The 17250-nt window shown below is 37.2% G+C and overlaps 1 protein-coding gene across 7 annotated transcripts in view; it reads left to right on the top strand.

Annotated features, from left to right (window-relative positions):
- Positions 1–17250, top strand: part of SH3D19 (SH3 domain containing 19) — a 75814-nt gene that overhangs the window by 42401 nt on the left and 16163 nt on the right. For 3 of the 7 annotated variants that reach the window (XM_085222198.1, XM_085222203.1, XM_085222201.1), the window contains exons 4-9: positions 1075–1117; positions 2351–2498; positions 2741–2942; positions 3868–4869; positions 13085–13192; positions 16625–16737. In XM_085222198.1, the coding sequence (XP_085078324.1) occupies positions 1075–1117; positions 2351–2498; positions 2741–2942; positions 3868–4869; positions 13085–13192; positions 16625–16737 (1616 nt within the window). Of the gene's footprint in view, positions 1–166; positions 208–1074; positions 1118–2350; positions 2499–2740; positions 2943–3867; positions 4870–13084; positions 13193–16624; positions 16738–17250 lie in introns of all 7 variants that reach the window. The other 4 variants (XM_085222205.1, XM_085222204.1, XM_085222199.1 and 1 more) reach the window with 2 other exon arrangements.

Genomic DNA, 17250 nt, shown 5'->3' with positions numbered 1-17250 from the left:
ATACTATACTTTGAATAGACATCACAAATTGTCTTTTTAAATCTCTGGCACGTATGCTGTTCTTTTGTGACTAACCCATATAATCATATTTTCTGGCTCTGGAGCTTTGGTTTGTTCTCTTACACCTCCTCTTCCTTTTCTGTAACCCCTTCTTTTTTTCCTCTAGCACTCATGAATAGTGCACACCAAAAATGAACCGTGGAAGAGGTATGTCTGACACAACACTGTGGTGCTCGAATCAAGAATGCTTTACTGATTTCAGATTTCAGCTATGCTTCTGTGATGGCACAGAAACAGCACAATCATTGTCTTTCACGCAAATAAGATTCTACCACTTCCTAAGTTATCTTTGCTATGCAAAAATTTATCCCTCAGATAATCTCCTTTTTTCATTGAAGACATCAAAGTGAGAACATGATGTGGCCATTGAGAAGATTATTTGAATATAAATGTGGGAAAAAAAAAAAAAATAGGACAACTTAAAACATAGTGATTTTTGAAGTGTTGCATATTTTTAATACACAAATGATTAAACTTCTAAGAGATTTCTAATTGGGAACATTATCTTTTTTTTCTTTTTACATAAAGTAGGGTGAAATATCTTTATTTTTTGTACTAGTAGTTTTTCCTTCTAGAACTAAAGAAAAGACATTAAAAAAAAAAACCTTTTAGAAATGAGCCATCAAAAGCAAAACCAGATTCAATTAACACTAAAGAGAAGTTTCAATTCCAGGGTCACTACGATACAGAAGACAGGAATTTTTCAAGGAGAAAGGAAATAGGCAGGGCCATCTCTTTTGGTGGTATCTTGGACATAGAATGACTTAAAGTGATTTGAATGTGCACCCTGAACCTTTTAAAAAAAAAAAACTTTTCCCTCATATTTAATGCAAATAATTAAAAAAAAAAAAAATTCTTGGTGTCTCCTAGAGTCTGGGATTTATGATTACATGCTGTATATGCTCTCTGTTTCTTTTATGGTGGATGGTTAAGGCTATGCTCTTGTCCTCAACTATGTGCTGTGATGGTGTGTTTTAACTTTCTCCCAACTTTTTGTTTCTTTTACTTCAATAGCTTCTCGGACTTCTAGCCATAGTGAGCAGCAGAGGGATAGAAGGTATGATGCAGTTATTTATATTGCAATTGGGTGTTACTTTAAAACTTGTTAGATTGTATCACAGTATTACTTTTTCTGCCTTTCTGTAGTTGTTTTGGTGTTGCTTTTTTTTTTTTTTTTTTTTGCTTCTCATTATCTTTGATCTGTTTAACTTGGAATAAAACTAAAATGCTGTGATGCTTAAACACAGGATGGACTAAAAGTTGCAGTTTTCTGCTTAAGCATTGTATGTGTCTTCAAAAAAAAAAAAAAAAGCCAATGCAACCAGACAGCAAACCTGTATGGAACTGTTTTAATTTCCTGACATCTATTTATGAGATTACTTCAAATTGAAAATAAGCACACTGTCAGGCACACTGTCACACATTCTGGTTTCTCCAAAGGTTTGAGAAAGGAGATCACCAACCTGAATAGCCTTTGAACCAAATCTGCTATTACTTCAGGTGTGAAAGGACTGCATTTATCCCTGTGTATTTTTTTTTATGTTTTAGATTTTAGGTTTCTGCAGTTTTTCTGTTAGCACACAGAAGCTTCTGTAGCAGATGCTTTATCTATTCACAAAGCTCACTTCTCAAACTGAATTCAATGCAGGGCTCTGGATTAAGCAGCGGTGGTTGGGGGCTGTGTTTGGAAAACACATGCTGCCACTGCAGCTTATCCTCTAAAGCAGTTGTTACAGCAATAAAACAGTGGAATTACCTCTGGGTTCCTGTTACACTAGATGCTGTAAGCAAAGAAGCTCTGTCTCAAAGGGCTTGTGAGACATGCTTTGCCCTTCCTTTAGTACAGTGGGGGGTTTCCCCAGAAGTCTTGAGGGTAAACAAGCTTATAGGTAGTCAGCCAGAAGCAGCTTTAACTATCCCACTGTTTTCACATTGCAGCAGTCTAAGGGCAAATGCATGATTAGTTCTCATTACCCTTTGAAGACTAAGACTTCTTCAATCTAATTGAGTTACATTTGTATTTGGATGCTTTTAGCATGTAAATTATTTCACTGAAGCCAGTAAACCTACTGTTCGGCTTAGGCATTTAATTAGATGTTCTGAATGGAAGCCTAAGTGCTTATTAGAAAGGTCAGGTAACTTGCTTTGAAATCATGGAAAGGTACTTTGGTTAAATAAAAAAGACCTGAGCTGTTTTTATTTTTGATGCTGAGGAAACATTGATCTTTTATATTTAAAGTAACAATTTTGAGATGTTTTAGGTAATGATTCCCCTTTGCTTTACCTCCAGGCGTCCTGAAATAACAATAGTTGCTGCTGAACCTCTGCGGCCATCCTCCTGGTTTCCAGGTGCAAGCCCTGTTGCTCCTCAAGGATTAGGATTCCCTTCTGCTTCACCCCATGCTCAGTGGAGGACAAATGAGCTTATTCCAGCCGAGGTGAGCATGGATTTACATGAACTGTGTTTGATGTATGAAGTTTAAAAAAAAAAAAAAAAAAGAGAGAGAAGCAGTTCTATCACTAAGAATTTTACTTGCTTACGTTTTCTTGACATTGAATAAAAAACTCTGATAGTGCTCTTTTCCTCTGCATGTTAATTTAGTATTTCTAAAATTATATATTTTTTAAAATAAAAGATCAGATTTAGACATGCATTAATATTTCTGTCTTTCTCTTGTAGCTTCCTCCATCTTATGAGCAGGTGATAAAGGAAATAAATCAAGTGCAAGTGAATACAACAAATAACAATAATGCTGCTGCTCCTAGGCATACCACTACTTCTGCAACACAAACTGACTTTCCACAAGAATTAATCAGCCGTTTGCCAGGAAGTAATGAAAAAAGCAGTGTGCCTACACACGGGGAATCTACCAACTATCCAGGTGAGATTTTTTTTTGACTTACCATTGATGAAAATCCTAGTTGGTTTCCTGAAGATGTTCTTTATTATTCATCTCAAGCTGTACTAGGGAAGGTTCAGTTTGGATACTAGGAAAAAATTATTCACAGCAGGGGTTGTGATGCACTGGAATGGGCTGTCCAAGGAAGTGGTGGAGTCACCATCTCTTGAGGAGTTCAGGAAACATGTAGGTGTGGCACTGAGGGACATGGTATAGTTGGCATACAGTAGAACTGACGGTTAGCTTAGATGATTTTAGAGGTCTTTTTCAGTGTTAATGATTCTAAGATTCTGTCATCTATGTAACTGTTACCATGAATAACAGTTACATTTCCGTAAATGGTTGATACTGTAAATTGCTGCAAAACTTCTTTTCTGAAGTATCATTGCATTCACCTTTAGACTACATTTAAAACTTTCTGTAATGAAGATGAGTAAAATCATGTGTCTTTGACTTCGTAATAAAAATCTTTACTGTTTTGCTCAATTCAGCCGTATTGGCTGTTAGTTTTGTGCCAGTAGAGATCACATGTCCAATCAGAGTAACAGCAGTGCTACATTCAAACCAGAAAGTAACTGACTGAATGTGTGTAATTCCCTCAACTAAGGGAATTACTGTACTGTTCCTTGGCCAAGATGTTACTTGTTTGCAATTCCTGCTGTAAGCTAACAAGTAATTCTGAATTAGCAACATAGATGCCATCATTTCAGCAATCTTCAGTTTCTTCCTGGAGTTTATATATTTTTTTTCTATTTGTCTTTTTAGAAAGAGAAATCCAGTTTCACAAGGAGCACTGTGAACACAGTTCTGAGCAAAAACTATAGTTTCACGTTCTTATGGTCAATAAAAAAGCAATATAAATACAGTGTTCTGTAATAGGTAACTGAAACCTTTTCTTTTCTGTTAGTAGGGCCAAGTCCCCTGAAACCTCCTAGGCCTTCTGCATCTCTCTTGAACAGATCTTCTTCAGAAAATGACACTTCCTTAACAGTTTATGAAAATTCTGAAGATCAGAAGCGCCAAGAAAATCCCAGTGCTGTGATATGTCCTGTGCCAAAGCCAAGATCAAGAAGCAATCTCAGACCTGTGGTCAAAAATACTGAAAGTCAGATAGGAGACAATGGGGAAGAAGTGAACCAGTCTGACACGAAGAGGCAGCAGTTTTCAGTTCAGCAGTCGTCTGTCTTAGATGATAGCTTACTAGACAATCAATTGACAGTGGACAGCATGAGTACAGGCAAGAGCCAAAGCAGTATTGTTTCAAGGATCAAAGTTTTTGAAACACAAGGAGCTAATGATACCTCAGGATTATTAAAGAAACCAGAAATTGCCCCTCGTTCATTCACCACAAGACCTGTACCTGCAAAGAAGCCAGTAGTTGCTCCAAAGCCAGGGGTAAACAGAGTTTCAGGAGACTGGGATGCATGGACAGAAAGCAAACCAACACCTTCTTCCAGAGAATTGCAGCTTCAACCTGATGCAGTTGGGAGTAGTGTTGTAACCAAACCTGAACTGCCAAAGAAACCAAAACCTGGCCTTGTAAAAAGTAGTAGCAGCGATTTTCTTGATGCAAAGAGTGGCTCAGTTGCAGAGAATAGCCATGAACAAAGAAAGTTTCCTGTTCCTGCCCCAAGGCCTCTTATTCCTAAAAAGTCACATTCTGCAGAAAATCCTGCCCTTTCTTTGGTCCCTTTAAAACCGATCTCTGCTCCACCACGGACTTCTGTATCTGCCCAGGAAAAGGTTTTCAAGTCTGTGGGGGAATTGTCACCCACAAAGAACTCCTCAGCACCTGCTTCGCAAATTAAGCTAGATCTGGGAGGAGATCTGATCAGTTTTGATGATGATGTTTTGCCCCTTAGTCCACCTTGTGCAGTTAAAGACAGCATCAGTTGTGAAGCAGCAGCAGGTAAGATGCTATTTTTTAAAACTGTCACTTTAGTTTCTGTGTGCAGGTTGCACGATGCTGTGTGAATTATGTCTATCTATTCTTCCTGACTTGACAGAGTTTGTGTGTATGAAATTCTTTGTTTTCTATTATGTCAAGATCACTATGAAATTACTTGGGTTTTGGGACTCAGGAGGCTTCTAGCCTGCATAAATCTCAGAGGCTTCCTGCTGGATTTATTACGCAATAACAAAAATAATGATAAAAGACTTGATGCTACATACCAGATGTTGCCTCCAGAATGTATCAGAATACTCTCTCAGGAACTTGGGACATCTTATCTCTAGCCATCCAGTCTAACTAATTTATTTGAGTGCCTGAAATTCTGCAATAGAAACCTCCTGAGCACTGTAAACATGTAGATATTTATTCCACTAGGTCATGTAAGGAAGCAGCAATGTTTATTACTTAGAGAGAACAGCAATCAGACATACTTGGAATACTGTGAGCAGTGGCTACTTATTTTCTTTCATGTGTTGGTCTTTTATGTGGCTATATGCTAGTTATGCAACTTCAAATTTTTCTGGCAAGTGAAAATTTCATACAGATGGATAAATTACTGCAGCTGTATTCCTCTCATAAACTTTGCTTGATTCTGCCAAACAGGGGGCCAACTGGGGCATCTTTTTTCTGGTTTAGGTAGTTTAAGACACAAGTAGGTGCTGTGCTGTTTTTCCCTCTTAGCACTCAAGTATGTCCTGATTTAGCCAATCAGCCCCATTACAATCCAGGAAATGTTTTGCTTTGAAACAGATGGTATGTCATACAAAATGCATGTTTAAAGGACTAACTGTGAATTTAAGCCTGTTTTTTTTTTTTTCCTCATTTATCATTAAACATCTCAGCTCTCTGAAAAGAGATGCGTAAGTATTGTGTAGTTGTCACAATAAATCAGTATTAATGGTTGTTAGTAAATGGGATTTCTTTACAGTTTGTGGATTATGTTGTTAGATGAAGCTCCAATTTATCACTTAGATTCTACAATGGCATAAAGAGCCCAGAGCAGATATAGGAAGTCCCTTACACCTTTAAACTGTTTAGGTCGATAAAAATTTTGAAGCAGCTTCTAAAAACAATGAAGTAAGGCAACAGAATGTCCTTCAGGACAGCTTATTAGCTTAATGTGGATCTATGTCTGCCTTTTCTTGGATGAAAGGGTACCAGGTGCACTACAAAGGCTGCAACAGACCTGGAAGGAGTACTGAGTAAGTGAAGAGGCATTTTGAGGTGCATGAGTGACAGCGTCTAAATGGGAACAGAGTTACGGTTCTAATGTCTGGAGACTGCAATTGTACAACAGCCACTGTATATGTGGTAGTTTTAGAAGTTAGAAGCAAGAGGAATTAGGATTGGTTTCCATGCATCTGAGAGAATTTATCCTTTCAGGCTTTTATTGAAAAGGTTCAACAATTGAAGGGAAAATTGAACTGTTCTAAGTATAAGTAAAGAGAAGAGAATACTTACATTTTGTAAGTGCATAAAACTGAAAATGATACTTTGGCTGTGTGATCCACAAGACTGCCTATCCTCAAACCTGAAAAAAATAACTAATGATAATTCTTCTGTTAAATCAGATAATGATCCTGAAGAATATCACCAAATTTTTAATCAAACACAACAGCTTTTGGGTTGAAGTAGTAAGAATGAATGGCAATCTTCTCCTTTCTAGCACCCTAGGTGTTATTCTTTATTTAATGAAGAAGAAAATACTTTCCATTCTCATAGTTAACTGAAGAATTATTCAAATGATGGCTTCTCAATTTCCTGAGTCAAATGTCCATGATATTATTTGTTCAAAAAAGTGACATCTTTGCTGCAACCCCTTCATATCTACTAAAGAGAAGGTCTGGTAGCATTATTGTTTTATTACACTGAAAAATTAAAATTCAGTCCAGACTTTGGCAAGCATGTGTGAGCTGAAGATCATACGCTATACCCTTGATTACTAATGCCATGCTAGGTCTTGACAAAGCATCTACAAGAACAGCATTGGCTTTCGGAAAAATGAGGCAACACAGAGCACTAACACCAGCTATTTCTCCTGTTCCCATAGGAACAGCTTAGGATTTACAAGATGAATCCACAATAAAATGTTTTGTAAAGGCAGGAAGAAAAGCTGTAATCTAGCTCCCAATTCCCCAGACCTTTGCATTTCTTACATATTTGTCATTGTCATTACTTAACAAAATGACAGCACTCTGCTTGTTGTTATGGCAACCGCAGAGAGGGAGGAAGGCTTTTTATGCAATGCTGTTTGTAACTAAGCACCAGCTGATTTTTTTTTTTTTTTTTGGTCAAAAAGCAAACAGTTTATAACATTCACAAACTTTTTTTTTCTGGTACAACACAAATGCATCTGGCACTTAGACTAATGTAAATAGAACAGAACAGATAGATTACTGCTTCTGCTGACATCTGATGCAAAAGTAAGAAAGTGAAGGATTCGTTGATGATGGGAAAGGTGCAAAAGTTCAGGTGAGCATCTGGATGAAAAAGTGTTACACAGGCAAAACAGATTATTCTTCCAGTGCAAACAGAGAAACAGGGTATCAAGATTACTTTCAAAGCCTTCAGCATTCATAATAACAGCTGAAGTCTATTGGAGCTGAAGGCTCAAGAGCTCTGTGATTCTGAGGTAAACCATGGCAGAACCTTGCACCCACCTCTTGTCTTCATTGCTGGCCCAAGAGAAACACCAGGGAGGAGAAGTTAGGAATGACAAATCCCTAAAATGGTTCTTTTCAGCAGCAGCCAAAACTGATGCCAGTTCTAAATACCCTCAAAGTTTTTCACACAAAGGCTAGAGGGAATGTTCACAGGCATTTTGTATCCTAATGAAATTACTCCTGTTCCTGTCAGTCCCTTTGAATGTGGAGGCGTCTACTTAGGTCTGTAAATCTTGAAGTGTTAATGCTTTGATGACAGTTGTGATATTTGGTATCATAAATAGTATTTTTACAAATCTCTTATAGCTGGTAAGTAGGATTTGTGCATTAACTTAGGGTTCAAAGTTTCACTGAACAGTCAGTTGGAATCTTTTGTCAGTAGTCCATTTTTTATAAGGGCTCAGAAATGAAATCCTAGTGCAAGTTGAACTAAGTAGAAGTTATGTGGCTTTGGTAGGTCCAATATTTTCACTTGAACTTGTATCAGTTGTTGTGTTAGAGCATGCGGTGTGCCTGCTTTCTGATGTCCCGAGGCAGAAAATAAGGTAACAGTGCATTTAAAGCACATATTTAAATTAAAACCTGGAGGTGATCTTGCTAAAATACAAGTTCTTTTATATGTGTGTAGTGTTGTTCTCTTTTGCTTTTTCTCTGAGATGTCATGCGGTTCACTGATTATCTGTTCATGATAGACCAGCACTTAAATTAAACCAAGTGTTTTGGAAGGTAGTTCGGGGGTATTCTTACCTTACCTGCAGAAGGCAGCTTTCTCTTTCATCTTCATCATATTTATGTATTTCAATTCTAACAACAATGCAGCTGATGCGTTTATCAATTCTTTTATTTAGTTATTTACTTCATCGTAGTAAAAAAGTTTCCTTCTGCCTGTATGGACAGAAAAAAAAATGACCAAACCAGTGATTACTGTCTATTTTTATATGTTGTTCCTTCTTTCGGCATGAATGGTAGCATCTGTGTGACACTGTGGCCGATTCAGAAAAACTGCTGCTTGAGTAACTTTGTCTTCTGTGGGTTTATTGCCCAGCTGCTTGTTTTTAATTGCTTCCTCTGAAAGGAAGAGGAGAAAAAAAAACTAAAATATTTGTAACTGGTCAATTGCTCCAGAGCTATCTTCAAAATAATGCAACTTTTCTTAGTATTCTGCTGTGTTACTTTCAATGACTTTTGGTTACTTGAAGTTACTTACCTCCCTTGACTTGGCAAGAATGGATGAGACTGTGTTTCTTGCTCTCTGGGAGCTGTCTTGGGTTTTGCCTCACACTATATGTCCAAATAGCGTCTGGCATCAGAGTCATGAAGTTAGACCAGATTATGCAGGCAGTTTCTAGCAACGTGACATTGTAGCTGACCACTTCTGGGCCAGTGGTTGAGTTAGAGCCTCCTGAGGGCTCTTATAACTTGAACTACCAGATTCTTTCCTGACTGAAAAAGTATAATCATGATATAGGAAAAGTCTCCAAACTCTTACATTGCAGTTTATGTTGGTCTTAGTCATCCTTTTGTTCCAAAGTCTGTAATTCAAGTCACCTCTAGTAGTAGTTCACTGCTAGCTTGTCCATATTAAGCTATTGTGCTTTTAGATACATGTAGAAAGTAAGTGTGGGGATCCCCTCAATATGAGAGAAATTTCAAAAACCTGATTATAATCAAAGCTTGGAAAAGGTCCATTTATAACCATCTCTGTGAACTACATAATGCTGTAGTTGTACATCCTGTAAATGCTTAGCATTACATGTTATAGTAGCCCAAGACATTTTGCTATTCTAGTAGCAGGTTTAATTTTTATCTCTTTTCTTTATCTATTTTCTAGTATAGAAATACCATGGATGAGGTATTTCTCATTGCTCAATTGAGCACATCTTGTTTTTGACAAGTACTTAACACTGGATCTTCTTTTGCACTTCTTAGCAATTTTACTGGTACATTCTAGACAATGTTAAAGTTCACATAATTCGGTGACTTTGTGCATTTTCATTGTGTTGATAGCTCCTTCTGCATGCCCCATGTGTATCCTGTAAACATCATTCATTCTTTAGATAAGGTTTGTTCATCGAAAGTGATGATTGCTGGCCTTGAGTTACCTTGCTTTATGTTTCAGTTCATCAGATGTCAGCAGTGAACAGAGCGCAGTGCCTAATACCTGTGCAAGTAGTTGACTGTAATTCTGCTGCTCTGAGTGCAATAAATGTTGCTGCATAACATCTTCCTGTCCCTAAGGCTTAATACAACTCTTTTTTAAATCTTGCTTACATGTGAGAAGTTTGATAATTACGTTTGGGAACCTGGATCACCATTCCTTTTCTTGGATGAGAGATAACCCCCAAGATGAAACTTTCTGAGATTACCGTTTGCTTGCTATGTTGTGTGGTTTGGACAGAGCAATATTCAATGAGTGCTTCAGAAAGATCATTGAATACTGTTGTATCAAAAGAAATAAAGAAAAGTTGGATAACTTTCTGAAGCTCCTTTTTCTTCTGTAACGTTTCCAACTTCAAATGAGAATAATAAATGGAAATGAGCAAAAAAGCGCGCTCTCTCCTAAACTAGTAAAAGAAAGTGGTGATATATGGTGTGTTTGGATACATAACTTTTATTTGTCTTTTCTACAAAGGAGCACAGAAATGTATGTTAACAATTAATCCTTTGAAACAAAAGCTCTAGAAAAGTGAGACTAATGAAAACACAGGCTTTAAGCATCATTGTAAAATTTTAATAAAGAAAGATCGATAGAAGTCTGTTGATATTATATGAAAAATGCCTTGCAGATTAATTTCCTTGAGCTGAAGAGGTTTAAATGAGTATATTAACAATTCTGTTTTCACACTCCCATGAATTATGCTTAAAAGATGCCCAATAGTTGTTAAACAACATAAAAATTTGATATGCTGTCAGTCCCATTGCACAAAGCTGCACAGTCATTTACTCAACCAATTTCTGCTGCAGACCCAACACTGGGGAATGGAATGACACAAACAAGTTAATGAGTTTTCTACTAATTATGAGGTGACAACAATATAACTGAACAGAAGATAATGAGTGGAAAACTAAGGTTTGTAAAAGGATTTTCTAGACTTGGTTGAGAAAATGGAGGTTTAAAAAAGACATCTCTCAAATCTGTTGATTGAGAGACCTCAGCCAACTGCTGGATGGTCTAGAAAACTACCTCTATGCATAGAAACAATCAGCAGTTGGCAAACAGTAATTCTGTACAATTAGAAATCATATAATTTATAAAAATTTTGGCTGATTGGAGTATTCCTGATTGGCCTTACTCTGCCTGTATTTTTTATAAGGATGAGACTTTGGAAAATGATCTCATCGCAGTTCATACAGAGCTTCCTTCACCTCTGCAGCAGGTGACTGTGAGAAATCCCCATTGCCTGCTTTGTCCAAACCTGTCTGATTGTGAGTATGCTGTGCCTCAAACTTCCCCAAGAATTTCTATAGAAATGCCTCTACAGGGGGCTCCTTGTGGGTAGGGCATGGTTACCACATAGCTGGCAGACAGGGGAGGAAAGACTGGCTCAGAGTTTATTTTTTCACCTGCACCAAAATCATTCTGAGCACCATTGTAAGTGTTAAAATTAGGCAAACTTTTTTTAAACGCAATTCAAATTGTAGCAGTGTAGCTTGCAGACTTAGGTTTAAAGAGAGGAAAGAAAATCAAAACTGCAGCCTTGCTCCAAGAGTGGGATTTTCACGTTTCTTGTAACTACTTTACTGCCAGACTGTTTGCAGGCCTGCTGTGATCTGTGTTTTCCACTCCTCCAGAGGAAACTCTTGTCTGGTGTAGCTTTCACAGAAGGAACTTAAACCTTTTGCTGACCAGTGCTAATCTGAGGTGCTCTTGCAAAGAGAGCCTTGGGCTGAGGGCTAGCAAGAGATGAACCCTAGGATGGGGGGTAGAGGGGCTGCTGGCAACATATAAGGACCCCAAGTTTGTTGTTTGCAGGAGAGCAGTCTGGCATGCTGTAATTCAGCAGCTTGTTATTACATGTTGCTCTGTCTGAAATTATTCTGGGCATTGTTAGTTCTAAAATAATAAAATAAAGAGCTTAGTGTACTTAGACTACTTCTCTCTGAAAATACCAAGATTTTTATTTTTAGTTGCAGTGCTGAAAGATTAGTTCTTAAGTAAATACAGTACTTCTGGATATTTTGAAGTGTAATGTGCATTCAAAAACAAAGATTTCAGGTGTATTGAAGAGCTGCTCTGGGCTACGCTTTTCAAAATTACCTGAAAGAAATCATGTCTTAACTTTACTTAACAATTCTGTTGTTTATTCCTAAATGTTTGATAGGATTTTATCAAATGCAGAATTTCCAACTTTGTTACAAAACGTGCTGTATTTTTGGGAAGGGGTGAATTTTTTTTTTTTTTTGCTAAAAAACACCCTGTAGAATTTAAAGAGATGCCCAGCGTGCTTCTTCTCTGAGACTCTGACACTCCATAAATAACGTCTCATTGAGCTGTACATCTAAAAAGGCCACCATAGGAGATTAAACTCATCTGTTGGAGCTGTGAATACATGCCGTGGAGAATTTATTGGCCAGAATAACTTCTCCAGTTTCTGCCCTATATGTTTATGACGCATTGCTGTTTTATTTCAATTTTTGGTAATGTCAGAGAAAAAGTTAATGTCAGTTAACAACATAGAAACAAAATACTGCTTTTTGACATGAAGGTGTACTTCAGAAAGAGCCTCTTGATTTGAATTTTATTTACATATAGGTATTTTTACAGCTGCCTTCTACATGCTCATATGTTCTCATGCCTATTAATATGAGACCAGTGATTAAGTTTATTAATAATAGAAAACATTGCTCCCATTTTACCAATGGAATGACTGGACAGTCCAGAATGAGTGATACATGTGGGGACAAACAGAGCTGAGGGACAACTCAGCGTCCTTGGCCTGAAGCCGTTTCCCCATGACTTCAGGTTTATAATCAGCAAAAATGATGCAGAATCTTCAAGGGAATTAGGTATCCTACAGCAAAGACATATTGTAATTAGTAACATTTACGTTCTTTCTATTTTTGTTTGTTCTGTAGGCATTTTTTCTGTTGTAGTGCTGGCTGTTTAGCTTTGGCAAGATGTTATTGATTAAAACTTTTTGCTGATTGTGTTTGCGGCATATTCAAGCAATTACTCTGAAAGTACATTTCCCTGAATCCATCCTGATTGCAGGTCATTGTTATCAAGCCATGTGGTTGCTCTGGTTCAGTGGCTCATATAATCCTAGAAGGCGTCTGGGACGTTTTTGTGTTAATTCAACTATGAAAGCAGAAGTACCAAAAAGATGTAATTTACAAAGAGCTCTATTCTGTTCCTATCTGCCCAGTGTTTGTCCCTGGAAACAGATTTATTTTTTATTACTTTCTTGGATGTGAAATATTAATGTTCTTAGTACCTAATGCAGTAGCTGGTGAGACTTAAATTCAGCAAATAAACCTTAAATATATCGGTGGTTTTTTTCCCCTTATAGATCCATTCCAGTTCCTTCCCAAAATTGAACCAGCAAAGGAGCAGGCAGCTCAGCCAGCTTTAGCACGGAAACCCACTGTTATCCGAATCCCAGCTAAACCTGGAAAATGTAAGTTCTTCTCCTGAACTGACTGAAAAATCTTTATCAGGAGATGATTTTAACTGCAACTAAATGTTTAAAAAGGGCGTTGCTATTAACTTGTTATATTAGCTGTCAGAGGAATCCCAGTGTACAGCTTAACAAGACAAATGACACACCTCACAGCTATGGTGGGAGGCTGCAATGGTTGGGAGTCATGCTACTCTTGCAGCTACCTTATCTGATGCCTTCCCTGGCACTAAGTTTGATGTTTCTCAAACCTTTTGGAGCTAATGCTCCATAGGGAAAGTGGCGGCAGGGAGATGATCTGAGAGATGGCAGAGAAGATGTGGAAGAGACCCTTTCAGCAGAACAAACTTGTTCAGTCAGCTAAACCATACTGCTTTGGTAATAACTGATTTACTTTTAGACATCAGCTGAGGATATTTTCTTGCTGCTTCCTGGGAGCAGAGTCTGCAATTGTCAAAGAAACCTCATTATTATATTAAATTGTTCTTCAAAAGTTACTGTAAAGTTTTCACAGATCACATTAGGAAGTTTCCTTGACCCCTGGTTGATCTAAAAACCACAATCATTCAAGCAATAGCATCTTGGTAGTAATAGAGGGAGTGAAAAAGGCATGCAGGAATTTGGATGCAAATAACTGATTTGTTCAGTTTGTGTAAGGGACCTCCTAACTGTGGTTTTCTTTCACCTCTGATCCTTTATATCTTTACAAATGACACTGACAGTGTTTCACAGTGGAAATTTATTGGAAAACTTATATGGGTTTTTGTGTGTTCTTCTTTCTGTCCTTGAGTACATACTTGCTAATGTTCAGCCTTATGTTTTATCCTCAAAGCTTAGAAAGAAAGATCACAAGACTGCTAGCTCTAAAAAATTGTACTTCAGACTCATATTTTATTAAATTGAGTAGATGTAGAACCAAAAATATCCTGGTGGCATTGCTGCTAAGACTTTGTCTCATTTCCTGAGATCCCCTCTCACCAGAGTTTTATAATACCAGGTTTTCTTTTCCTCTGCATATATGTGAAATGCAGTGGAAGTGGTGAAATATGCAGAGAAAACAGAAGATAAGCTACAAGGAAATGTCATTCTGCTAATAAATGATCATAAATAAAAGTTTTATCCAGTTGGAAGAATTTATTTACAGTCTACTGTAAAGAATCCAAGACACAGCTTCTCTCCACAAAGGAGGTCTTTTATTGCTGTTTCCATTAAAAAAAAAAAAAAAAAAAAGCCTTGAAAAATTCATTCTTTTTGTCTTTTTCCTTACTTGGACTCACTTTTCAGCTCGTAGATAACCTGTCCCTTGCTGCTCTCTAGTGGCAATTGAACTTTCTACAGAAACTGCCAGTCATAATGTGCTTAATTACAATTGAGGGATGTGAAGGACTATTTTGCAGGAGGGGTGGCTGGAAGATTAATGAGATGTGAAGGAACAGAAGCAGGTTCCCAATGAGCAGAGTACCCTTTTGTCGGATAGGAGCTACTATAGAAATGTAAGCTGTTAAAAAAAAAAATAAAAAAAAAATGAGAGTAGTAAAATTGGGTTAAGGACTGACAAGGCTATAGTAGCATACAGATTGTAAGAGACCTACATGATCTCAGTAAAATGGGTTCTGTTTTTTTTGCCATCTGGGTGAATTCTGTCAGGAACCAGTGCAAAACAAAAAGCTCAATAAAACTGAAAAAATAAAAACCAAACAAACAAACCAAAAAAAAAACCCAACACTCAAAAAAAAAAAAAAAAAAAAAAAAAAAAGAAAAAAAAAAGAAAAAAAAGGATAAAAGTGGATGTTGAAGAATTTGGGGTTCTGGTGCTTTACAATTTGTTTGTTAGTATTTTTGTTGAGCTGTGATGAAAGGTAGCATTAAACTTCCACTTCAGCTTTTTACACTTAAAAATCAGTGAAGTTAGCACCTGCTTACTAGTTTTTGGAGCTTTTTTTTTTTGCTTTTGGCTTTATAAATGGCAAAGGAAGGAAAATCCAACCATCTGTGCATATGTCCAGATTTGAGGTGGTGTGAATAAATATATAAAGATCTGTCAAGCTCTTTATATATCAATGAGGTACGTTAAAAGAAAATATCCTTTGCAGTTACATGCAGGTACCATTTTTACTTCTCACAGTTCTAGCTTAGAAGAGTGAATGAACTGCATTAGCTTCCATTCCCTGTGCTCAGTCGTTGCCAGCACAGTAACTTTAACCTGCTCCTAGGGATTATCATCTATTTATGCTTGAACTTATTTACTTGTAAACATCACACCAGCCTTTTAGCTGATGGTAGTGCAACTAAGGTGTTAAAAACAAATACCACTTCTCCTTCCTTTGTGCTCTTTCTTTGTTAAGAGTACTTATTTTGAAACGAGTAACTTGAAGAAATGAATAAAGTTGTTCTTTCCATTGAATCTGTCTTCATTTTTGTCATGAGTGAAAGTCCAGGCTGTCTATACACCCTTTTTAATAAAAATTACAAAGCTGGCTGGAAGTCAGAATTAAGTGTCTGAAGTTTGTTGTTGAGAAAAGACTTTTCATTTTATACAAATAGATTTTAAAAAAGGTGACAAAGTTTCAGTATCTGAGGACAAAATGATTGGTAAATATGCTTACAAAACTGGTCCCAAGTGCTTCCCAGACTTGAATGATAGGGACATTTAAAACAAATCTCATATAATTAATAGGGGTTTTTTTGTTTTGTTTTGTTATTTTTTTTAAATTGAAACTGGGATCATCATTCTTCTGTAGTAGGAGCTGTACTTCTATGTTCCAAATTTCCTTAGCTCCCTAAAGACTTCCAGGGAACTCCCAGCTCTCCTTTTGTTTTGTCCTCCTGAATTTTCTAGCAGGCAGGATTTTTTTGCTTTTACCTTTCTGTAGATTCTTCCATCCAAGTCTTCTGATCTTTCAGGGTTACTTGAAATAACCCTCAGCTGTTTTCCAGCCTGAAGGATATTCCAGGAGCTGACAGCTGAAAAAAGTGAGCTAGTTTAGAAATGTGGCTGAGAGATGGTGATGTTGTTTCAGGGTATACAGGAATGAGTCTGACATTCCCAAGGGTAGAAACTCTACTACTCGTCTAATATTATATCAACAAGTATTGCAGCTGAAACCCTAGAATAACTTGCTGGTGTCCTGAGACACCAGTGGAGGTTCATTATGCGGAATGGGAATTATTCCTACATTCAACGTCAGAGTTGCAATGTTCCCTTCGCATCCCTTTTCTGTTCATAGTCTTTGAGTTTTCCTGTGCATTGGCTGCTCTGGCTTTGAGGAAAGAAGTTGTGTTTGTAGTAAAGTGCCCCACACCGAGGTGGATTCTCCCACACCAGGTTGGATTCTCCTACTTAGTGTTGGTCTGTGTAAAGAATCAATTAATTAGACTTTCTATGTAAACAAGCTACTAATTAGACTTTCATTCGGAGCTTTGTTTTTACAGCTTTAGATGAAATCCCACATAGCCCTCCTCCACTTCCTGCTGAAAAGCCTATTGGCAACACCTCTGACATCACAGTGGGCAAACCCAACAGTGGTGACCTAGTAAAAAACATGGTAAGTTAGTACCGTTTTGTTGTATAACAGCTTTCCCTACTTTGGGTAACAGATCTCTTGTCACTCTTGGCCCTTTTAAAGTAAGTTACTTGAGGAACCAAAGGATGAAAGGGACTACTCAAAAATATAAGACTTTCTTCTTTTGACTGTGCTCTCTGATTTAATAAGGTAATTTAGACTGCTGCCAGTTCTGGAAAGCACTTTGCTGATTTTAGTGAACTTCAATTACATCTATCTTCAATTTTCTTTATTTTGCATCTGGACTCAGGATATGCTACAATTGAGTTTTGAAAGCACTGTAGAGTGGTTCAAAATCAAACAATATTTGTATGGTCAAATATTGCCAAAGTCCTTCAGAAATACTTGTTTTGTTTTTTTTTTAATTTCATACACGTAGTACTTCTTCTGTGGCCAACCTAATTTACAGGCAGGATAAACTGTTCTGTTGGTGAGTGAAGCTTGATTTCTTCAATTTTCTTCCAGTTGTTCTATTGTGGTCCTTACCACAACCTG

Source organism: Meleagris gallopavo, chromosome 4 (genome assembly GCF_905368555.1).
Source record: "Meleagris gallopavo chromosome 4, MGAL_WU_HG_1.1, whole genome shotgun sequence".
NCBI lineage: Eukaryota > Metazoa > Chordata > Aves > Galliformes > Phasianidae > Meleagris > Meleagris gallopavo.
Note: the sequence above shows the minus strand (reverse complement) of the source record. Positions and strands in the feature narration are given on the sequence as shown.